This window comes from Tachypleus tridentatus, chromosome 4 (genome assembly GCF_004210375.1).
Source record: "Tachypleus tridentatus isolate NWPU-2018 chromosome 4, ASM421037v1, whole genome shotgun sequence".
Taxonomy (NCBI): Eukaryota; Metazoa; Arthropoda; class Merostomata; order Xiphosura; family Limulidae; genus Tachypleus; species Tachypleus tridentatus.
Window position 1 is genome coordinate 12,530,130 of NC_134828.1, and position 25,123 is coordinate 12,555,252.

The 25,123-nt window shown below is 33.8% G+C and overlaps 2 protein-coding genes across 2 annotated transcripts; both read right to left on the reverse strand.

Moving 5' to 3' along the window:
* Nucleotides 1-1,258: 1,258 nt before the first annotated feature.
* LOC143250023 (uncharacterized) lies at nt 1,259-12,657 on the reverse strand. The gene is made up of 5 exons (XM_076500659.1): nt 11,256-12,657; nt 7,519-7,644; nt 5,588-5,766; nt 4,845-4,943; nt 1,259-2,329 (listed from the first exon to the last, which is right to left on the reverse strand). Exons 1-5 carry the CDS (start codon nt 12,655-12,657, stop codon nt 2,186-2,188), a joined length of 1,950 nt encoding a protein of 649 aa, XP_076356774.1. The 3' UTR covers nt 1,259-2,185.
* Nucleotides 12,658-12,751: 94 nt separating this feature from the next.
* Nucleotides 12,752-22,747, reverse strand: LOC143250024 (uncharacterized). The gene is made up of 5 exons (XM_076500660.1): nt 17,219-22,747; nt 16,585-17,077; nt 15,482-16,483; nt 12,885-15,398; nt 12,752-12,771 (listed from the first exon to the last, which is right to left on the reverse strand). Exons 1-5 carry the CDS (start codon nt 22,697-22,699, stop codon nt 12,752-12,754), a joined length of 9,510 nt encoding a protein of 3,169 aa, XP_076356775.1. The 5' UTR covers nt 22,700-22,747.
* Between the last annotated feature and the right edge of the window lie 2,376 nt (nt 22,748-25,123).

A 25,123-nucleotide genomic window follows, 5' to 3' on the forward strand; every position in this document is an offset into this window, starting at 1 on the left:
TTCCCGAGATTAAGGCAAATGCGACGAAGGAGCTGGAGGACATTACAAAAGAAGCGTACCAGGACTGTTTCAACAAGTGGAAACACCGTTGGGGTAAGTGTGTGCGTTGGGGAGGAGAGTACTTTGAAGGGGTCCCAGACCTGTAACTTCTAAATAAAGTACATTTTGTTTTATGACGTCAGTCCGCGTATTTTTTGAACAGCCCTCGTATATATATTTAACATTCCACAAGTTCGATTGATATGAATAAAACATTACTGTATAGTTTACTTCGATTCCGTGGTCTTGTATCAAACAGATGGTGGAGCAAGTTAATTAGTTAATGCTTTATGTTTTAATTATGAAGGCAGGACAAAGTTAAATGTCTGTAGAATAACACTACACGAAAGATATGTATTAGAAGCTACCATTTGCTCGTTTATAGAAGTACAACTAAAACTAATGCTTAATGCGTGGAGATATTGATACTTTATTAAACTTGTGGGTACAAAGTTAAATATAAAAGGATTTCACGCAGGTGGTAAGGCAAATAAGTTATCTGTATTTGTTTTCTTACTTATTTGTCATGTCCAAATAAACTTCTAGTAAGTGACAAAGTGTGAGTTGTGTATGTTCTGTTGAGAAAAGAGAACATGTCCTGTCAACGTATTATGTTCTCTTGAGAACAAAGTGCATGTCCGGTCAAAGTATTATGTTCTGTTGGAAACAAAATATATGTCGGGAAAAATGTAATGTTCTGTTGAGAACAAACTAAAGTCCAGAGAAGTGCAAGCTGTTTTGTTTGTTGTTGTTGTTGTTGTTGTTGAGAACAAAGTACATGTCCGGACAAAATGGAAGCTATGTTCTATTGAGAACAAAGTACATGTCCGGACAAAATGGAAGCTATGTTCTACTAAGAACAAAGTACATGTCCGAACAAAATGTAAGCTATGTTCTATTGAGAACAAAGTACATGTTCAGACCTACTTTTTGCTTATTTCATCTGTCTCAAAGTAATTCTTTAATCACCACATTTAATCACACTAAGCAGCAAAATGAAATGTTATCGTGATCGTAAATACGTGTGTACTCTGAAAGAGGCTCAAATAACACTCATGAGCCTATTCATTGTGTTCTACGTCAGAAACTAGAAAATATAGTGCGGATATTCCGGCGCAGATGTTCAACTCTTTCGACTGTACAAAGAAAAAAAAATAGTTGGTATAAATAAATATTTATTTTTCTTGATGTTTTAAGACCAAGTAAGAAATACGTGTGTTAAAATACCAAAAGAATATTTATTACTTAACATTCATTCACCATTTTTTAAACACTGACTATATAACATTAGTAATAGTAGGCCTGTTTGTAATCTAATTTAATGCATAAACGTAATGTAAGGCTCAGCTGAAAGACTATTTTATAAATTTTACTTTGCTCTTCGCAACAACTCAATATCATAAAACTTCTGAAATAAACCAGTTTGATGTTACATCACCGAACTTACCAAAGATAACAAACCTTTCTGTTCAATTAACATGAATATTGAACATTCAACATAAATATCATTGTTGACCTAAGAACAAACAAGTGAGAGTTAAGTCACTAAATTAACTATAGTTAATGAATCACAATTCTACACAGGGACGTAAGCATAGATTTTGGAAGAATTACATTTGGAGGAAAAATATGCTCCCTTAAAGAAATTTGATAATTTTTACTGACGTATAAATCTGTATTTACATCTTTTAAATATGTTTTGTACACATCTTTGGATACAATTTGTCTATGGGCCTATAATATATATACGTATATATAAGACAACTATAAGACAGTTTACCTTGAAACGACCCTTAAATATATGTTAAAGGCAATCAAAAAGTATAATAGAAAATAACATTTCTGTGCTTCATCGTACAAGTAACTTGTTTTACAACTGCTACCCTTTGATCCTACATATATATTACGTAAAAAAGAAACTAAAACCAAACATAGAAAAATTAAGTAAAATGAGAAATTCGAGTTTAAATACAATCGTAGAATATACGTGTGAATTATAACGTCATAAAACATGAAAATATCACATTATTTATAATAACAAGTCGATTTAAGGTCTGTGAAACTTCAAGTATTTATGACCTATCAGATAAGAGCCTGTGAATAATTCGAATATTTACAACCAATGAGCTAACAGCCTAGGAACAAGTTAAACAGCGTTTATAAGGCGTGCACTCTCCAGAGCTGATTCTCTGGCTGCTTGCTCTTCATTCTTGGTTAGGGTCACCAGAATTTTCTTTTTCACCAGTTCTTCGCGCAGTGTCTTTACGTCACTCTGGGCTTGCACCCTCAACTAGAAAATTGTACAAAAAAAAACAAACGTCTCAAACCATATATATTGTATGTACCAATAGTTTGTTTTATTGATCACCAAGTAGAAACTGAGATCTTAGAGATGTCCATTTTAATTTCAATTGAGCTATGTTTGGTTGCTTTCTGGTTTCTAATTCTTTAACAATGTTTGATGCTATGTCCATCTTCTGGTTGGTAAAATCACAGACAATGTATCTCAAGACGGCTGGTATGGATATTAAAACTTGTATTAAAGTAAAGTAAAGAACAACGTTTTGACCTTCTTAGGATATCTTCAGGCTAACCTGTGGCGGTTGGTAGTATTGACTATCTATCTTCCCTCTAGTCTATTACTTCTGTGGTAGGGACGGCTTGCGCAGATGGCAATTTTCTGTAAGTTAGACCGTACTCGTTTCTAAGTAAGATCCAAACCGAAACCATATCGATACAAGTCGAAGTTGAAATCAGTAACATTAGAAATCTAAGTGAATGAGAAAAATCTTAAAATGAGGTTTTATCTCTCGAAACGATTGTAGCTCGTTGTCCATAGTGAGTGAATCTCGTGTTATTGTTAGAGGACTTTTAGTGCATGCAATGTTATTGTTAATGGAGCTAAATAAACATACTGTTGCCAAGTTAACAAATAACAACATACGGTATCCTGCGGCAGAAAAACTTATTTATAAAACTTTCGATAGATGGGGCTATAAATGTATTATCAGAAACATTAGGTTAATTTTTTTACTCTACCAAAAATAAGAGACGAATGTTTGTTAATTATACACCTACCGAGAGTATGGTTCAGCAATTCCTATTTGCAATTCGATGTGGATTTTTCTATTTCAACACGGGCAGTTCGCTGTCTACTTTTCCTTAAGATACTTTCAAGGATGACTTTGAAACGTAGTTTTTGTATGAAATGGATAATAAACCTAACTTGTACGTTATGATACGTTAATCTTATTTGTTATTGATAACAATTACATTAAAGAAGTTCATGAAAAACTAAACATAGGATTAAATTATTAACTATAAAGTAATAACCAGATAACGTTATTCGATGTTTTAATTACACAGTATTGACAAGATAATGCCATTCGGTGTTTTAATTACATACTGCTGACCAGAAAGCAATACTCGATGTCTTACTGGCGTGGTGTCTAAATGTCACAAACGTCCATCAGAAAGTTTGTTTGTTTTTTAAATTTCGCACAAAGCTACTCAAGGGCTATCTGTGCTAGTCGTCCCTAATTTAGTAGTGTAAGACTAGAGGGAAGGCAGCTAGTCATTACCACCCAACGTCAACTCTTGGGCTACTCTTTTACCAACGATTAGTGGGATTGAACGTTACGTTATAACGCCCCCATGGCTGAAAGGGTGAGTATGTTTGGCGCGACAGGGATGCGAACCCACGACCCTCAGATTACGAGTCGCACGCCTTAACACGCTTGGCCATGCCAGACCCTATCAGAAAGCATGAGTCTATTTCTTCATAATAAATCTAAATATCTTTATTGTCAGAACATCGGTGTGCACAAAACTCTTATTTGGTGTATGTTGAATATTTATTCCTACAGAAAGATCGTTCATGACGAAAATAAGTAGCCCAAATAACCGTTTCCAGAAGATTTAAATAGAACTTAATGGAGAAATGTTTAAGAAAATAAACCAACAAAGTTGACCAGATAACTGCAGACAGTTAATAGATGGTTCATAACTAAAAGTAACATACTGCCTCTGATATCAAACAAAAGGAAAATTGTTTTAAAACGGAATAAAATTTAACCAGTTTATAAACCAGTAAACAAACTGAAATATATTTGAGAAATGGAAAGATAGGATAGAAACGTCAAACATGCATTTATTCCATTCTTTGTTCTTGTAATTACATCAATATTAATCAAACAAAACGACTTCTTTTAATTAGAACAAAGGAATATGCAGAATATTGTAGTCGGAAAGAATTTGAAAAATAGGCTTAGCATTGTGTGTTAACTCAATCAACCACAAAATTAATTGCGATTATTCCAGAGCCAAAATTCTTCCATTAATGTAGAATCGGTGGAAATATATATAAAAATAGAGAAAAAAATAATGAGATTTTAATTCAATCCTATCCAGAAGCTTTTTTTTAAAAAAAACAACTAGTTTTTATACTATACGATCGTTAGTGAACGTTGACCTTTGTAGAACGTTTTGCATCTGAGCATACACGAAACAAATAGAACAACCGTGTTGAGAATAGTTTTATTCTATTAATTCAGAATGTCAGTTATTGAAACTAGTCGAATATTTTATGTTTTATTAATCATTCAGCCATCTGTGCATTATTATGCTGATGTGTTATTTCAATGTATATATTTTTAAGCATTAATGTGTAATTATTTAACGTAGACACAACAGTAAAATCACGGTTTTGTAGCGACATCTATTAGTCAGAAAAGGAAACTAGTATTTGTGGTGATATCTAAAGAAAGTATTATTGAAATTAATAGTTTTATTTGTTATTAACTTACTTTGGTTTCGGCTGTTAGTCTGATTTTGGTCGATTCCACCCGTCGTTTTATGTCTTCAATTTCTTGGAGCAGCCGCGCTGTGATGATCTTCAAACTTAACTAAAAGAGGAATGGTTGTTAGAAACATGAAAAATGTGGGGTTCGCCCCCTTGTGTGCATCTTAGCATTAAAATAAAGAAACGAGTTTCGTTGTTTATTTTTGTAAAATATCATAAAGAAGATGCGTTAAGAGTTATAATAATGAAGTTATTGATGGATAATAGAAAAGTGTGTTAGTTTAAATCTCGTTACATGAGGGATGTTATAAAGTTACGGTCAATCCTACTATTCGTTGGTAAAGAGTAGCTGCCTTCCCTCTAGTCTATTACTTGGAGATTTGGGACAACTAGCACAAACAGATATCGGGTGTCTTTACGCGAAATAGGACAAAACAAATATTCCAAGTGGTGTATTTTTATCTCAAGTTTCACCATCCTAACAATTTATGGATTCTTTTTATTAAGAATAAATATATGTTTACGGTTCATTTTTATCACATTTTAGTTAGTTCTACCATCTAACTGTTCGTTTTTAATTCTCCAATTATACGGCCTAGCTTTATAAAGAATTATGATACATTACTTTCGTTATTTTACGCATTGTTATTAGGTTTTTGTACTCGTTACGATATATAGTTAATAAAAGGAAAACAAGGACATCAAACAGACTGTCTGCCATTATAGTTCTCTAGTCCTTATTATTACCTTATTGGACGGTCGTTTAGACTTCCCTGTAGAGACGACAACTTGTAACTCGTCGTTTAATTTGGTCAATAACTCGCGATGATGTAGCTCCAGTTCATCACGAAGCTTAGCACTCTCTTCTTCAAGAAGATGTGTTTCCTTTCTTTTCTCCAGGTAGCGCTTCCTCCAAATGTCTCTCGCTGGAATGACAACAAGCACAGTAATATGTTATTACAGAATTCAGTAAGATAACAAGGGTGGATAACTACAAAGACGAAATTATTGGATAAATAGAGAAACGGTTAAAAGACAATCAGGCAGACAAAAAATAGACAGGGTAAACTACACAAATAACAATAAACAGATAAGATGTAAGCAAAGCACAGAAATGAATCAGATCAACAGATTACATAAATGAGTAAGATACTGCCTGGAACGATAAGTGAAGTTGACACGTAAATGTGAAATTAAGAGAGTGAATAATAGTAGAATACAGATAGTTGAGTATTTAAATTAGCAGGTCATGAGACAAATACAGACGATATAAAGTGGATCGGTATGTATGAGAACTACATTTTTACATTGTTTGGCATTTTCATATGTAGTGTAACGTCACCGAAAACTGATGTACCAGACCTTTCTAATGAAACATAATAATAAATTCAGATCATAAAAATATGCTGAGATTGAGGATTTAGGATTTTACGAGACGGCATTATTCCTTGTACCTAATGGCATTGGAAAATAAATGAATAGGGATTATCCTGGGGTGCTAGAACCATCAAGAGAGAGACTTGCGATAAGTTACATCACAGCTGTATGGAAAAAGTCAAGGGTTTTGAAAGAGATAAATATTCACGAACACGTAGGTTATTGGAAAAAGGTGATCTCGTGCCACAGATAACATTATTCAACATTCTTTGATAGATTGTTTAGGCAGAGTATTCATGATGAAACTTTGTAGAATGGACGGCAACTGCCTGTTGTGGAGACAAGTGTAGAGCACGACGTTTCGAAAGTCTTCCACCCACAGACAGTTGTGTGCTTGAGCACCACATCTCGTCCTCCTAATTTCTATTTCTATGTCTAATACTACTCTTTTATTTCTTATGTTAAACTGATAAATGGAAGTTAAGACTGATAGACGCTGTATCCCCACCGCAATGTGGATCCTACTTCTTCAGTTACCTCCAAAACCTAAGGTACATTTTATACTCCCTCATTATAGCTTGTATTCTGAAATCTTTTTAATTAGTGCAGCGTTTGCTGTTTATTTTTGTTTCGGCTTTTTTTAAAGTTATAACTAATGTAATTAGTGAGAAGTTTTGATTTCCTTGTTTAAACACAGTCCTTCCTTCTGATTTTGTACATTTAACTTCATTGAAATAAATGTTTTCTGTTTATCTTGTCAGGTTTTTGTAAGTAAAGAGTAATTAAACGTGTTTCTCTCCATTTGGTAAGATGCAAAGCAAGAAAAATTCTGAAAATAAATGTACATCTTTTTAACATTTTTAAGCAAAAGAGGATTACATAATTTGTACAACAAATGAATGTCGTTCGAGCTTCATGTAAGAGGTGACCTTGTAAATAAATGTTTTCTCTCGGCCTTTTCTAAATTTTAAGCAATGAAAATTTTCTCATTAAACATTCTCTATTCTCATCAGAGTTTAAATAAAAAAAAATTCTGTAACTAAGCAAGTCTTATATTTTGTAAGTTTTAAGCAAGGGAAGTTTCGTAACTACATATCTCTTTGTTAAATTTCTTAGTTTTGAGAAACATTCTACAACTAACTTTGTCCTTTTATTTATCTTTTTAAGTCTTAACCACGGGAAGATTTTCCTACTAAATATTTTCTACCCGTTGTGTCAGAGTTAAGGGCAAACAAAGAATATGTAAGCAACTTAAGTCTGATTTACTAGTCGGTAAGGGTACATGACATCATACACAATACCTTGATCTCTTTTCTGGTTTGCTCTAAAGTGCAGCTGTTTGACTCGTCTCACAAAGTCGTGTCGCTTCATTTCTATAAGTCGTCGTTCTATTCTTAGTTCTTGTAGCATTATCTTCAAACGGTCAACTATGACAACAGAAACCAATAGAATCAGGACACTTGTATATATCAGTTAACAAAAGATGTCCAGAGAACAATAACAGTAATGACCAGTCGAGTTTAGATGTTTAAAGAATGACATTAGTAAACATCAGTAGAGTTTAGATGTATAAATAATGACATTAGTAAAGACCAGTAGTTTAGATGTCTAAAGAATGACACTAGTAAATACCAGTAGAGTTTAGATGTCTAGAGAATGACATTAGTAAACACCAGTTGAATTTAGATGTCTAAAGAATGACACTAGTAAAGACGAAGTTTAGATGTGTAAATAATGACATTAGTAAACATCAGTAGAGTTTAGATGTCTAAAGAATGACACTAGTAAAGACCAGTAGTTTAAATGTCTACAGAATGGCATTAGTAAACACCAGTCAAGTTTAGATGTCTAAAGAATGACATTAATAAAGACCAGTAGAGTTTCGATGTCTAAAGTATGACACTAGTAAAGTCCAGTAGAGTTTAGATGTCTAAATAATGACATTAGTAAAAACCAGTCGAGTTTAGATGTCTAAAGAATGATACAAGTAAAGACCAGTAATGTTTAGATGTCTAAAGAATGACACTAGTAAAGACCAGTTGTTCAAATGTCTACAGAATGACATTAGTAAACACCAGTCAAGTTTAGATGTCTAAAGACTGACATTAATAAAGACCAGTATGGTTTAGATGTCTAAAGTATGGCATTAGTAAAGAAGGCAGAGTTTACATGTTTAAATAATGACACTAGTAATGACCATCGAGTGTAGATGTTCAAATAATGACATTAGTGAGGACCAGTAGAGTTTAGATATCTAAAGAATGACATTAGTAAACACCAGTAGAGTTTCGATGTCTAAAGTATGACACTAGTAAAGTCCAGTAGAGTTTAGATGTCTAAATAATGACATTAGTAAAAACCAGTCGAGTTTAGATGTCTAAAGAATGATACAAGTAAAGACCAGTAATGTTTAGATGTCTAAAGAATGACACTAGTAAAGACCAGTTGTTCAAATGTCTACAGAATGACATTAGTAAACACCAGTCAAGTTTAGATGTCTAAAGACTGACATTAATAAAGACCAGTATGGTTTAGATGTCTAAAGTATGGCATTAGTAAAGAAGGCAGAGTTTACATGTTTAAATAATGACACTAGTAATGACCATCGAGTGTAGATGTTCAAATAATGACATTAGTGAGGACCAGTAGAGTTTAGATATCTAAAGAATGACATTAGTAAACACCAGTCGAATTTAGATGTGTAAAGAATGGCACTAGTAAAGACCAGTCGAGTTTAGATGTCTAAAGAATGGCATTAGTATAAACCAGTAGAGTGTAGATGTCAAAAGAATGACACTAGTAAAGACCAGTAGTTTAAATGTCTACAGAATGACATCAGTAAAGACTGTTAGAGTTTAGATGTTTAACGAATGACACTAGTAAAGACCAGTCGAGTTTAGATGCCAAATAATGACATTAATGAGGACCAGTAGAGTTTGCATATCTAAAGAATGACATTAGTAAAGACCAGTAGAGTTTAGATGTCTAAAGAATGGCATTAGTATAGACCAGTAGTTCAAATGTCTACAGAATGACATTAGTAAACACCAGTCAAGTTTAGATGTCTACAGACTGACATTTATAAAGACCAGTAGGGTTTGGATGTCTAAAGACTAGACCAGTAGTTTAAATGTCTACAGAATGGCATTAGTAAACACCAGTAGAGTTTAGATGTCTAAAGTATGGCATTAGTAAAGAAGGCAGAGTTTAGATGTTTAAAGAATGACCCTAGTAAAGACCAGTAGTTTAAATGTCTACAGAATGACATTAGTAAACACCAGTAGAGTTTAGATGTCTAAAGTATGGCATTAGTAAAGAAGGCAGAGTTTAGATGTTTAAAGAATGACACTAGTAAAGACAAGTAGAGTTTAGATGTTTAAAGAATGACATTAGTAAAGACAAGTAGAGTTTAGATGTTTAAAGAATGACATTAGTAAAGACCAGTAGAGTTTAGGTGTTTAAAGAATGAAACTACTAAAGATAGGTTTAGTTTAGATGTGTAAAGAATGGCATTAATAAAGACTAGTAGAATTTAGATGTCTAAAGTATGACATTAGTAAAGAAGGTAGAGTTTAGATGTCTAAAGAATGATACTAGTAAAGACCAGTAGAGTGTAAATGTCTAAAGAATGACACTAGTATAGACCAGTAGTTCAGATGTCTAAATAATGACATTAGTAAACACCAGTCGAGTTTAGATGTCTAAAGAATGATACTAGTAAAGACCAGTAGAGTTTAAATGTCTAAAGTATGGCATTGGTAAAGAAGGCAGAGTTTAGATGTTTAAAGAATGACACTAGTAATGACCAGTGGAGTTTACATGTCTAAAGAATGACACTAGTAAAGACCAGTCGAGTTGAGATGTCCAAATAATGACATTAGTGAGGACAAGTAGAGTTTAGATATCTGAAGAATGACACTAGTAAAGACCAATAGAGTTTACATTCCAAAGAATGAGAGTTATATATTTTGAAAAATTAAGGCGAATGAAATTTATAATTCTGTAAGTTAAATGAAGTAAAGATAGATTGTAGGTATTTCCAGTTCTAATACAATTACTGAAAACAACAAAAGAAGTGACACAAGTTGTCTATATGATAGCTCACCACTTTCTTAACTGGATCGATAACAATAGTTAGGCCATTCTTAGTTTACAATCTCAAAGAAATGTGACAATTAATTTTTGAAATGAACCCTTAAAACACGAGATGTTAAGATATAAACGTGTGTTTAAATCCCTTTTCAAATTCAAAAACAACTTCCTTGTAAATTTAGGTAAGATTGTCCAGACGTATTATAATCCCACCAGCCGTCCTCCGTTAAGTCTAGAAGTTCATAATGCTAAGAATGTGCTTCGATACTATTGTGAGCACAGCATCGATAGCCCATTGTGTGACTTTGTGCTTAATATTAAAACAATTTAACATTCAATTGTTTTATATATGTGAGGTATAATTCGTTTTGACTGTGATTAGTACGACACCAATACTTCTCTTCCTAGTTATAATAATGAAGTAATCCTCTAAGGACTATTCCGATAAAATAACACAATTATGAACAGTTACTGACATTGCATATATCTTCACCTCCTATAATTCCATTGTTGAAGTAGCTGTACAAAACCCTTACAATTGAACAATATATTTATTAACAATTACTGACATTCTACGTCCCTTCATCTCCTATAATTCCATTGTTGAAGTAGCTGTACAAAACCCTTACAATTGAACAATATATTTATTAACAATTACTGACATTCTACGTCCCTTCATCTCCTATAATTCCATTGTTGAAGTAGCTGTACAAAACCCTTACAGTTGAACAATATATTTATTAACAATTACTGACATTCTACGTCCCTTCATCTCTTCTAATTCCATTGTTGAAGTAGCTGTACAAAACCCTTACAATTGAACAATATATTTATTAACAATTACTGACATTCTACGTCCCTTCGTCAGTAGTATTTAAATTCTAGTATTTAAATAGCTACAAAACCCACCTATAATAAATAAAACAATATATTTATGAGCACTTACTAAAGTTGCTCGTCACTTCATCTCCTAGTTCTAGTGTTGAGCTAGCTTTAACAATGTTCTTCCGATCTTTCATATTTTCTCTTCTGATTGCTTGAAGTCTTGACAATCCGAAACCATCGGACCATGTTCTTCTAATTCTAAATCCTCCATCAGATACCCACGACTGCCGCCATCTTGTTCTTTCTCTCTCGGGCGTCCAGTTTGAAATTCCTTGTCTAAAACCAGAAGGTCTTTCGTAAGCATAATCCCACTGTCTTTTGGTTCTCTGAATATCTTCTCTTGCCCCCTGAAAATTCTGCAGTATTTCATAACAGGAATCATTTCCACACTTGGACATTGGTCCTTCGTACTTATAGTACCACTTCTTTCCACTTCCCTCAACCGGCCATTTCCATCCAGATACTTGTCCTGACTTATTAGCAGTTCTACGATCTTTGCTTCTGATTGAAACCTCATACTTACGTGTCATATATTTCCTAACACCAGCCTCACAAGTACCATCCCTACTATTTCTTGTACCGTATAGCCTTTCCATTTCAAGACCTCCATAACAGTGACCATAATAATCTTGACTTGCCAATACATTTTTTGTATTTAAATGTTTTCTATTTATATTTACTTTGTCTTCAGCCTGATCGACTTCTACAGTTTTTCTTTCATCAGTGATTTCACTGTTTCGTGCTTTTGACACATTTTCCAAACCTTTACCATAAACTGTTCTTCTCACAGTTCTGTTTCTTAACCTACCTTCAACTGCTTTCCCAGAATCATGGCAAGTATTACTTGATTCTTTCGCAGTTTTTAATCCACCAGAAAAGAGATCACTAGTGTTTCTTATAGTTTGTAGCTCGTGATCCAAACAAGGCTGAACTGATCCGTCTATAGTTTCTGATTCATCACTAATATAACGGTCTCTGTGGTCTGTTGTACTTTCTAATCTCTCTCCTAAACTCCTCTCACTAATATTTCTTGTCATTTTTGCCCCATTATGCAAAACCATTTGAACTTTTTCTTTCTTAGTTTCTGATGTATCACCACATTTGCCTCGACTAGTGTTCTTAGAAGCTTCTAACCCATTATGCAAACCCATCCTAATTTTTCTTTTCTCGAGCTCTGATTCATCAACAAATCTACTTTGACCAAGGCCTCTTATACCTTCTAATCCATCGTGTGAATCCCTTTGGATCTTTTCTTTCTTAATTTCTGATTTACCATCATACCTGTCTTGCCCAAAGTCTTTTGTAGTTTCTAACCCATCGTGCAAACCCCTTTGAACTATTCCTTCCTTAGTTTCTGATCCATCATCAAACCTGCTACGACTAGTATCTTTTATAGCTTGTAACCCATCATGTAAACCTCTTTTAACCTTTTCTTTCTTATTTCCTGATTCATTATTAAACATGCCTTTTCCGGGGTCTCTTGTAACTTCCAAAGTGTTTTGCAAAACACTTTGAAATGTACTTTTTATAGATTCATATTTATTCTCAATTCCTCCTTCACAAGAATCTCTTGTAACCTTTAATACACCACCTAAGCCATTTGTAGCAGCGGCTTTCGCAATTTCTAATCCAGTATCAAACGTGTCTGTACTGGCGAATCTTATACCTGTTAACTCAGAATTTAAATTACTTTGAACGGTTAGTTTGGCGGTTTCAGACATATTACTAAACCGATAATCATCTGGATTCTTTGAAGCTTCGAACCCACTTTGAAAAGTTCCTTTTACAATTTCTTCTCCATCACCATATAAACGTTTAGTAGGGTCTTTTATAAATTCTAACCCACAATCCAAACCACTTTGAATTATTTCTATTGAGCATTCTTTTTCGTCACTATATAACCATGAAGGGTCTTTTGTAGCTTTCAGCTCATTATACAAAGGACCTTTAGCTTTTTCTTTTGGAACTTTTGATTCATGAATAAACACACCGTCGCTAGGAGTTTTTGTAATTTCCGACCTATCTTTCAGAAAGGTTTTAAATCTCCATTTTGAAGTTTCTAATTTTTCAACAGAATCTCTAGCATTTCGTAAACCACCCAAATCATTTCCCATTACCCTATTTGTAGTTTCTAATCTACTACCAAATTCTCCTTTATCAGGGTCTCTTGTAACTTTTAATTCGTCGTCTAAACCACTTTGAACGGTTTCTCTTGTGGTCTCTGATCTAAGTATAAATATACCTGTTTCTAATTCTCTTGTATCTTCAAATTTCTGATTTAAGTAACTTTGAGAAGCCCATTTTGCAATTTCTAATCCTTTAACAGGGCCTTTTGTAGCTTTTGAGTTATGATCTAAACCACTTTGAACTGCTTCTTTCATAACTTCTGAGTTGTCACCACACTTTCCTTCACTAGTGTCTCTTGTCACTTCTAATGTATAATTTTCTAATGTATTATCAAAATAATTTTGAATCAATCTTTTTGTGGTTTCAACATTATCGCCAAACCCGTCTTTGTTAGGATCTTTTATAGATTCTAATTCATCATTCAAGCTACTTTCAACTATTACTTTCGTGGTTCTGATTTCGGATTTATTATGCATTCTGTCAACACCAGATTCTACTGTAGCTTCCTTGCTAGATTTCAAATTAATACAAATCGATGTTTTCGTAGTTTCCGATTGATTAGCAAAGTTGTCTTCACCAATGTTTTTTGTATCCTCTAATTCCTTACCAAAACCACTTAGGTTTGTTTCTTTTATGGTTTTTGAATTATCATCAAACCTTTCTTCGTCAGAGTATTCATCTATTTTTATCTTATTATACAAACCTCTTGGAATTGATCTATTTATGTTTTCTGATTTATAACTATATTTGTCTTCAGTAGGGTCTTTAGCAGCCTTTATCTCCTTATCAAAACCATTTGAACTTTCTCCTTTTGTGGTTTCCAAGTTATCCCCAAATTTGCTCTTAGTAGCTTTTATCTCATTATCCAAATCACTTGAGATTTCTCCTTTTAGGATTTCTCTTTTATTATCAAATTTTTCTTTAGCAAATATTATCTCATTATCCAAACTACATGAAACTGCTCTTTTTGTGGTTCTTGATTTAAAACTAAACTTGTCTTTACTCGTACCTTTAGTAGCTTTTATCTCGTTGTCTAAACCACTTGAATTTTCTCCTGTTATGGTTTCTGATTTATCACCAAACTTGTCTTCAACAGCATTTTTCTCATTTTCCAAACCAATTTGGCTTTCATCTTTTGTGGGTTCTGATTTGTCACCAAACTCGTCTTTAGCAAAGCCTCGAGCAGCTATTATCTCATTATCCAAATCTCTTGAGCTTTCTCCTTCTATGGTTTCTGATTTATCACCAAACTTGTCTTTAGCAAAGCCTTTAACAGCTTTTATCTCACTATCCAAATCACTTGATTCTGCTCTTTTTGTGGGTTCTGACTCAACATCAAACTTGTCTTCACTGAGGCCTTTAGCAGCTTTTACCACATTATCTAAATCACTTGAAACTGCTCCTTTTGTGGTTTTTGAGTTAACACTAAACTTGTATTTACTGGTATCTTTAGCAGCCTTTATCTCGTTACCCAACCCATATGGACTTTTGTCTTTTCTGGATTCTAATTCATCATCTAACGTGTCTTCAGTAAAGCCTTTAGACGCTTTCATCTCATTATCCAAACCTCTTGAGCTTTCTCCTGTTATGGTTTCTGATTTATCACCAAACTTGTCTTTAGCAAAGCCTTTAGCAGCTTTTATCTCACTATCCAAATCACTTGATACTGCTCTTTTTGTGGGTTCTGACTCAACATCAAACTTGTCTTCACTGTGGTCTTTAGCAGCTTTTACCACATTATCTAAATCACTTGAAACTGCTCCTTTTGTGGTTTTTGAGTTAACACTAAACTTGTATTTACTGGTATCTTTAGCAGCCTTTATCTCGTTACCCAACCCATATGGACTTTTGTCTTTTCTGGATTCTAATTCATCATCTAACGTGTCTTCAGTAGAGCCTTTAGACGCTTTCATCTCATTATCCAAACCTCTTGAGCTTTCTCCTGTTATGGTTTCTGATTTATCACCAAACTTGTCTTTAGCAAAGCCTTTAGCAGCTTTTATCTCACTATCCAAATCACTTGATACTGCTCTTTTTGTGGGTTCTGACTCAACATCAAACTTGTCTTCACTGTGGTCTTTAGCAGCTTTACCACATTATCTAAATCACTTGAAACTGCTCTTTTTGTGGTTTTTGATTTAACACTAAACTTATATTTACTGGTATCTTTAGCAGCCTTTATCTCATTATCCAAACCTCGTGGACGTCCTCCTTTTGTGATTTTTAATTTATCTTCAAAATTTTCTTTGCCAGTTTTTATCTCATTATCCAAATCACTTGGGCTTTCTACTTTTGTGGTTTCTAATTTATCCCCAAAAGTTTCTTTAGCAGGGCCATTAGTAGCTTTTACTACATTATCTAAATCACTTGAAATTGCTCTTTTTGCGGTTTTTGATTTTACATTAAGATTCTCTTTACTTGTATCTTTAGTAGATTTTATCCCATTATCCAATCCACTTGGACTTTCATCTTTGCTGGATTCTGATTTATCACCAAATGTGTCTTCAACAGAGCCTTTGGCTTCTTTTATCTCATTGTCCATATCACTTGGGATTTCTCCTTTTGTGGTTTCTAATGTATAGCTAAACTTATCTTTAACAGCTTTTGTCTCATTATCTAAACTTGGAATTTCTCCTTTTACGGTTCCTAATTTATCACCAACCTTTTCTTTAGCAGGGCCTTTAGTACCTTTTATCTCATTATCCAAATCGCTAGAAACTGCTCTTTTTGTGGTTCTTGATTTAAAACTAAACTTTTCTTTAGCAGGGCCTTTAGTACCTTTTATCTCATTATCCAAATCGCTAGAAACTGCTCTTTTTGTGGTTCTTGATTTAAAACTAAACTTGTCTTTAGTCGTATCTTTAGACGATTTTATCTCATTATCCAAATCTTTTGATACTGCTTTTTTGGTGGTTTTTGACTTATTATTCAACTTCTCTTTTCTGTGGTCTTTAGCAGCTTTTATCTCATTATCCAAATCACTCGGGCTTTTATCTTTTGTGAGTTCTAATTTTCCAGCAAACTTGTCTTTAACAGTTTTTCTCTCATTATCTAAATAACTTGGACTCTCTTTTTTTGTGGGTTCTGATTTATCACCAAACTTGTCTTCAGCAGCTTTTATCTCATTTTCCAAACCACTTTGTCTTTCATCTTTTGTGAGTTCTGATTTATCATCAAATTTGTCTTTAACAGAGCCTCTAGCTGCTTTTATCTTATTATCCAAACCACTTGGGTCTCTTCTTTTGTGGGTTCTGATTTATCACCAAACTTGTCTTCAGCAGCTTTTATCTCATTTTCCAAACCACTTTGTCTTTCATCTTTTGTGAGTTCTGATTTATCATCAAATTTGTCTTTAACAGAGCCTCTAGCTGCTTTTATCTTATTATCCAAACCACTTGGAGTCTCTTCTTTTGTGGGTTCTGATTTATCACCAAACTTGTCTTCAGCAGCTTTTATCTCATTTTCCAAACCACTTTGGCTTTCATCTTTTGTGAGTTCTGATTTATCATCAAATTTGTCTTTAACAGAGCCTCTAGCTGCTTTTATCTTATTATCCAAACCACTTGGAGTCTCTTCTTTTGTGGGTTCTGATTTATCACCAAACTTGTCTTCAGCAGCTTTTATCTCATTTTCCAAACCACTTTGGCTTTCATCTTTTGTGAGTTCTGATTTATCATCAAATTTGTCTTTAACAGAGCCTCTAGCTGCTTTTATCTTATTATCCAAACCACTTGGAGTCTCTCTCTTTTGTGGGTTCTGATTTATCACCAAACTTGTCTTCAGCAGCTTTTATCTCATTTTCCAAACCACTTTGGCTTTCATCTTTTGTGAGTTCTGATTTATCATCAAATTTGTCTTTAACAGAGCCTCTAGCTGCTTTTATCTTATTATCCAAACCACTTGAGTCTCTTCTTTTGTGGGTTCTGATTTATCACCAAACTTGTCTTCAGCAGCTTTTATCTCATTTTCCAAACCACTTTGGCTTTCATCTTTTGTGAGTTCTGATTTATCATCAAATTTGTCTTTAACAGAGCCTCTAGCTGCTTTTATCTTATTATCCAAACCACTTGGAGTCTCTTCTTTTGTGGGTTCTGATTTATCACCAATCTTGTCTTTAGCAGAGCCTTTAGCAGCTATTATCTCATTATCCAACTCATTTGGACATTCATCTTTTCTGGATTCTGATTTATCACCAAACGTGCCTTTAGCAGAGCCTTTAGCAGCTTTCATCTCATTATCCAAATCTTTTGATACTGCTTTTTTGGTGGTTTTTGACTTATTATTCAACTTCTCTTTTCTGTGGTCTTTAGCAGCTTTTATCTCATTATCCAAATCACTCGGGCTTTTATCTTTTATGAGTTCTAATTTCCCAGCAAACTTGTCTTTAACAGTTTTTCTCTCATTATCTAAATAACTTGGACTCTCTTTTTTTGTGAGTTCTGATTTATCACCAATCTTGTCTTTAGCAGCTTTTATCTCATTTTCCAAACCACTTGGACTCTTTTCTTTTGTGAGTTCTGATTTATCAACAATCTTGTCTTTAGCAGAGCCTCTAGCTGCTTTTATCTCATTATCCAAACCACTTGGAGTCTCTTCTTTTGTGGGTTCTGATTTATCACTAAATTTGTCTTTATCAGAGCCTTTAGCAGCTATTATCTCATTATCCAAACAACTTGGACTCTTTTCTTTTGTGAGTTCTGATTTATCAACAATCTTGTCTTTAGCAGAGCCTCTAGCTGCTTTTATCTCATTATCCAAACCACTTGGAGTCTCTTCTTTTGTGGGTTCTGATTTATCACTAAATTTGTCTTTATCAGAGCCTTTAGCAGCTATTATCTCATTATCCAAACAACTTGGGCTTTCTCCTTTTATGGTTTCTAATTTATCACGAAACGTTTCTTTGGCAGGGCCTTCAATAACTTTTACCTCATTATTTAAATCACTTGAAACTGCTCTTTTTGTAGTTTTTGAATTAACACTAAACTTGTATTTACTGGTATCTTTAACAACTTTTATCTCATTATCCAACTCATTTGGACATTCATCTTTTCTGGATTCTGATTTATCACCAAACATGTCTTTAGCAAAGCCTTTAGTATCTTTTATCTTATTATCTAAATCACTTGATTCTGCTCTTTTTGTGGTTTTTAACTTAACATCAAACTTGTTTTCACTGTGGTTTTTAGCAGCTTTTATCTCACTATCTAAACGACTTGGGCTTTCTCCTTTTGTTGTTTCTAATTTATAACCAAACTTGTCTTTATCAGCTGTTATCTCATTATGCAAATCACTTGAATGCGTTTTTTTTCTGGTTTGTGATTTAAAACCAAACTTGATTTTACTGGGATATTTAGCAGCTTTTATTTTCTTATATAAATTACGTGAAACTTCTGTTTTTGTAGTTTTTGATTTATCACTAAACTTGTATTTACTGGGGTCTTTAGCAGGTTTTATGTCATTACCTAAACGACTTAAGCTTTGTCCTTTTGTGATTTCTAATTTATCACCAAACTTGTCTTTAGCAGGACCTTTAGCAGCTTTTATCTCACTATCTAAACGACTTGGGCTTTCTCCTTTTATGGTTTCTAATTTATCACCAAACTTGTCTTTAGCAGGACCTTTAGCAGCTTTTATTTCATTATCCAAACCAGTTGAAACTTCTCTTTTTATGGTTTTTGGTTTATCACCAAACTTTTCTTTACTGGGGTCTTTAGCATGTTTTATCTCATTATCTAAATCACTTAGAACTGGCCCTTTTGCAGTTTGTAATTTATCACCAATCTTGTTTTCATCAGAATCTTTAAGAACTTTTACTTCATTATCTAAACCAAACGGAATTGGTTCTTTTGTGGCTTCTGAGTCATCGTCACTAGGATCTCTTGGAGCTTCTAACTCACAAACAAAAGTCATGGGAAATGGTCTTTTTATTTTCTGCGATTTATTATCGAACATGTCTTGTCTCGTAGGTTCTGATTTATCGTTTAAACCAATTATAACTATACCATTTGTAGTTTTTGATCCATCACTAATACGATCTTGACTAATGGGACTTGTATGTTGGAACCCATGAGACAAACCACTTTGGACTGTTATCTTTATATTTTCCGATTCATTACCATGCAGCCACTTACTTGGGTTCCTCGTAGTTTTTAAACCATCATACAAAGCATTTTGATTTGTTTCTTTCAGAGTTTCCGATCCACCACAAACCCTATTCATATCAGAATCTCTTACAGTTTGTAACTCACGGTTAAAATCTCTTTGAACTGTTAATTTTGGAGTTTTCGACTCATCACTGTAGAACCATTTATTATCCTCTTTTGTAAATTTTAACTCTTCTTGCAAATTACTTTGAGCTACTCCTCTTATGCTTTCTAAATCTTTTCCAGTTTCCCTCATAGTTTTTGATTCATCATTAAAACCGCATTGAGCTTCTTTTGTAGTTTCTAATTCCTCACCAAACTTTTCTTCACTACGGGTTCTTGTGATTTCTAACTTATCATTCAAATCAATATTATTAGTTCTTTTCTTAGTTTTTGATCTATCATTAAACGTACTTTCACCAGCACCTTTTGTAACTTCTAATATATTATCTAAACAACTTTGAACTGTTTCTTTTACAGGTTCACATTTTACATTTTCACTTGAGTAACTTGTAGTTTTCAACCCAACATTCGAAACATTTTGAAACGCTCTTTTATCGTTTTGTAATTTATCGTCAGCCCATCTTTCACTATGGTGTCTTGTAATATTCAATTCATCATCCAAACCACTTTGAACTATTACTTTTGAAGTATCTCTCATAATTTTTAATTCATCTTTTAAGCCTCTTGGAACTGTTCTTTTTGTAGTTTTGAATTTACCACCAAACTTGCCTTCTGTAACTTCTAACTTATTATCCAAGTCGTTATTTACAGTTATTTTTGAGCCACAATCAAACTTGTCTTCGTTGGCATACTTTGGATCTCCTAATTTATCATCCAAACAACTTTGAACTGTTCGTTCTGCATTTTCTGATTCGTCATCATACATCCATTCACTAAAGTCATTTGTAGTTAAACACCCATTATCTAAATAATTTTGAACTTTTCCTTTTACAGTTTTTAATCCTTCTCCTGTCTCTCTGTGGATCTGTAATTCATCATCCAAAAATGTTTCAATAGCTCTTTTTGTATTTTCTAGTTTATCATCAAAGTTGTTTTCACGAAAGACTCCAGTAGCTCCTAATTCATCAACCAAATAATTTTCAACAGACAATTTCGTTGCTTTTGATCTGTCATCAAACCTACCTTCACGAACATTATTTTTAGTTTCTAATTTAATATCCATATGACCTTTAACTGTTTCTTTTTCTGTTTCTGATCCATCACCAAACCCATCTTCACCTATATATTTTGCATATTGTAGCCCATTATACAAATTATTTTGAAATGCTCCTTTTGTTGTTTCTAAGCTATCATTAAACCTGCTCTCACTGGGGTATCTTGTGTCTTTTAACTTATCATACAAACGACTTTGAACTGTTTCTCCCGTAGATTCTGCCCCATCTCTAATCAATCGTTCACTTGGATCTGTTGCAACTTGTAATCCATGGTCTAAGACACTTGGAACTATTCCTTCCGTCACTTCTAATCCACAACCAAACCCACCTCCAGAATATTTCTCAGATTTTAACTCCTCGTCTAAACCCCTTTGGACTGCTAATTTCGTAGTTTGTATTTTGTTATTGAACTCGCTTTTATCTGTAGGTTTTAACCCATCATCAAATTTACTCTGAATTGCTCCTCTTGCGGTTTCCGATCCATTTCCAAACAAACCTTTGCTAGGGTCTTTTGTGTTTTCTAATTCATGATCCAAACTACTTTGGAGTATTCCTTTTTCATTTTCTATTCTCTCATCAAACCTTACTTCATCAGAATTCATTGTAATTTTTATCCTATTATTCAAACGATTTTGGATAGTTCCTCTTGTGGTTTTTTCTAGTTTATTGCCAGACTCTTCTGCCATACGTCTGGTAATTTCTAGCTCACCATCCAAATCATTTTGAACTTTCGTTTCTGTAGCTTCTGATCTGTCACCAAACCGACCGTCCGAAGATCTTGTAGTTCCTATCTCATCATCTAAATCATTTTGAACTGTTAATTTTGTGGTTTTTGGTTTGTCACCATACTCGCCTTCAATTGTAGGCTCTAATCCACCGTCCAAACTGCTTCGATTAGTTCCTCTTGTAATTTTTAATTCATCTACAAACAACCCTTTGCTAGAGTTTGTTGTATTTTGTAATCTCTTCTCCGAGTTACTCAAACTAATTTGGGTGATTTCGTTTTTAGTTTCTGATCCATCACTAAACCCATGTTGAGAAAGCATCTTTGCTTCTAACTTATTTTGGACTGATCCTTTTATAGTTTCCAATGCATCATCCAAACTACTTTGAATTGCTTCTTTTTTAGATTTTGATTTGACACCAAACTTGCCTTCTGTAACTTCTAACTTATTATCCATTCGTGTAACCTCTACTTTACCATCTAAACCACATTTAAATGTCCCCTTACTACTTTTTGATCCATCATCAAACTTACCTTCACCAGAATCCTTTATAACTTTTAACCTGTTATTCAAACTACTTTGAAAAGTTCTTTTTGCAGTTTCTGGTTTATTGCTAAACTCTCCTTCCTTTCCGGTCACTTTTGGCACATAATTCCAACCACTTTGAACTTTCACTTTTTTATTTTCTGATTCCTTACCCAACAACCTTGGGGTAGACCCATTTCTAGTTTTTAGTTCACTTTTCAAGCCACTTTTAACTGTTATTTTTGCATTTAGAGGTTTGTAGCTAAATGAAGTTTTACTTATTTCTTTTACAGGTTCTAATCCACTGCCAATTTCGCTTTCATTCTCTCCTAGTGAAGCTTCAGATCTATCAAAAATAATACTTTTCCTGATGTCTCTAGCCATCTTATCACTACCAGTTGTATAATGTTTGTTAGTAATTAAATCATTAATATCGGTGTTTGATGCTGCACTTTCTGTTTGTGTTGTTGTTTCATCGAGTTCTTTGACACACACTTCAATTTTTAATCGATTCTGATGACTCTTATTCCCACCGAGCTCAAACGTTTTGCCTAAACAGATATTTTTTTCGTATTTATCTACCTTTCTCTTTTCCTCATCTTCAAGCTGGTATAAATAACTTTCCTCGGAGTTATCATCTGTATCACAATATTTTTGACATTCTCTAATAATATTTATAAATTCCACAATTCCGTGTTTTCTGTTATTACTTTCATTATCTGAAACTTCTTCTCTGCTTTTTGTAAGATTGTTATATTCCTCTGCTTTTGCTTCTGTCGCCATGTTCCTTCTAATATATCTCGCCATTTCATTGTCACAATACTTATCGCCCAAAATCCAAACAGATTCGTGCGTCTGTACCTTTAGAGCTTTTGCGTTTTTTCTCCAGATGTTTTTCACAATATTCAGCTTTCACTTCTTTTCACCGTATTGAAGGTGGTCGTGGTGTCTTCTTCCTGAAGTAGTATTTTCAAGCTGTTCTTCCTGAAACCTAGTCACAACTGTTTCAGATCCATCAACTCCACTATTTATCCCATTATTTCCATCAGTTTCAATCCCATCATCTTTAGATGCAAGTATGTTACGACTCTCTTTCTGGGTTCCTCCAATACCAGATTCAGTTTCATCCCACACCAAAACATGTTTCTCAAACCCAAATATTCCACCATTCACATCGAGATCCGTTTTTTCCAAAGTATTATATTGAATGATCTTACCAATATCGTAATCTGGATCAAAATTTTCGTCATCATCAAGGAGGGTAATACTATTCTTATCAGTTGAATGCTCATCTTCTTTATTATTTACAAATGATTTGTCTTTACTTTGGGTCATGGGATGTTCGTTGGGAAATTTGACCACAATGTTATGATTGACCATTCTATCTTGTTCTTTTTTACTTTCATCAAAAGCTTTCGTTTGTTGACGTGGCATCAAAGTTCTATTTTCCGCTGTAATCGTTTTATTTTCATTAGGGTCACACCCCACCCCCACAGGCTTGATAATTTTTGACATTTCTTTTCCGCTGGAAGAGGTGATTTGTTTTCTTGATCGAGGTTTCAAAATAATATTTATTCCACCATTGGTAGAAACCACATTTGATTGTTCATATTTTTTATGTTTTCCTTCTTCATTATCAAACATTTTACTTTCTTCCGTCTCTTCAAAATCTGTGTCTTCGTCTTCTTTCCTTTCTTCAAAGTAATGTCCCTTATCCTTCCGTCTCTTGTTCAAAATCCCTCGCTCTTCCATTTGGTGATTCACCCACTTTTGTCTCTTGCTAAGGGGATTTATGGAAATACTTAACACACATATCATACACAGACGTGACAAAGAGTTACTTTTTATATTCCCTTGTTTACATAGCAACATTTCATTTCATTAAAATATAGTATAGTTGCCCTATTTTCTAAATCCAGTTTTCAACATATGATTTCTTGGTAAAACAATTAAAATATATATATATAAGTGAAACGTTTTGACAAAATAACTAAATACCGTTTGCTTTCTAACTTGCCATCTTCAGTCTCCACTGAACTGTCGCTAGACTCAAGCATCTCAGTTCTTTCGTCATCGACTACCGGATGATTTCTCATGTTTCCTGGAACTTTTGCATCCATAGCAATGTTATTGCTAACGTAACTGCCAAGTTTCCCCGCTTTTTCAATTTTCGACGATATAGAAATATTGGGGTTAGAAGGTGCTCCTTCGTTCTCACAGATCTCTTGACTACCGAAGGATGTAGTAGCTTTAAAAAAAATCAGACAAAAAATGTGTATTAATAGCAACAAATATCCAAATGTATATTGTAGCTCTAACCATGTTAATATGCATATTAAATAAACATGTGCTTCAACTGACATAGCAGATGTGGACTTACATGGAAGCACTATCCTGTAACTACTGAATAACAATGTAGATTAGTAGACTTTCATGGAACCATTATCCTGTAACTAACAATGTACACTAGTGGACTATAACTACTGGATAATAATGTCCACTAGTAGACCGTAACTACTGGATAATAATGTCCACTAGTAAACTGTAACTACTGGATAATAATGTCCACTAGTAAACTGTAACTACTGGATAATAATGTCCACTAGTAAACTGTAACTACTGGATAATAATGTCCACTAGTAAACTGTAACTACTGGATAATAATGTCCACTAGTAAACTGTAACTACTGGATAATAATGTCCACTAGTAAACTGTAACTACTGGATAATAATGTCCACTAGTAAACTGTAACTACTGGATAATAATGTCCACTAGTAAACTGTAACTACTGGATAATAATGTCCACTAGTAAACTGTAACTGCTGGATAATAATGTCCACTAGTAGACCGTAACTACTGGATACTAATGTCCACTAGTAGACTGTAACTACTGGATAATAATGTCCACTAGTAAACTGTAACTGCTGGATAATAATGTCCACTAGTAGACTGTAACTACTGGATACTAATGTCCACTAGTAGACTGTAACTACTGGATAATAATGTCCACTAGTAAACTGTAACTACTGGATAATAATGTCCACTAGTAGACCGTAACTACTGAAAGCTACTTCCTGTTAAGAGCTGGGTTACTTATATTCCTCTAACCTGGATGTGATAACCTAAATATTACTTCCTGATGTAAACTTGTAGTATCAGTTATAAACAAATACCTGTGCTTTCTTTGGATTTTAGGCTACTTTTCTCCACTACCTCTTCAACACCACTGT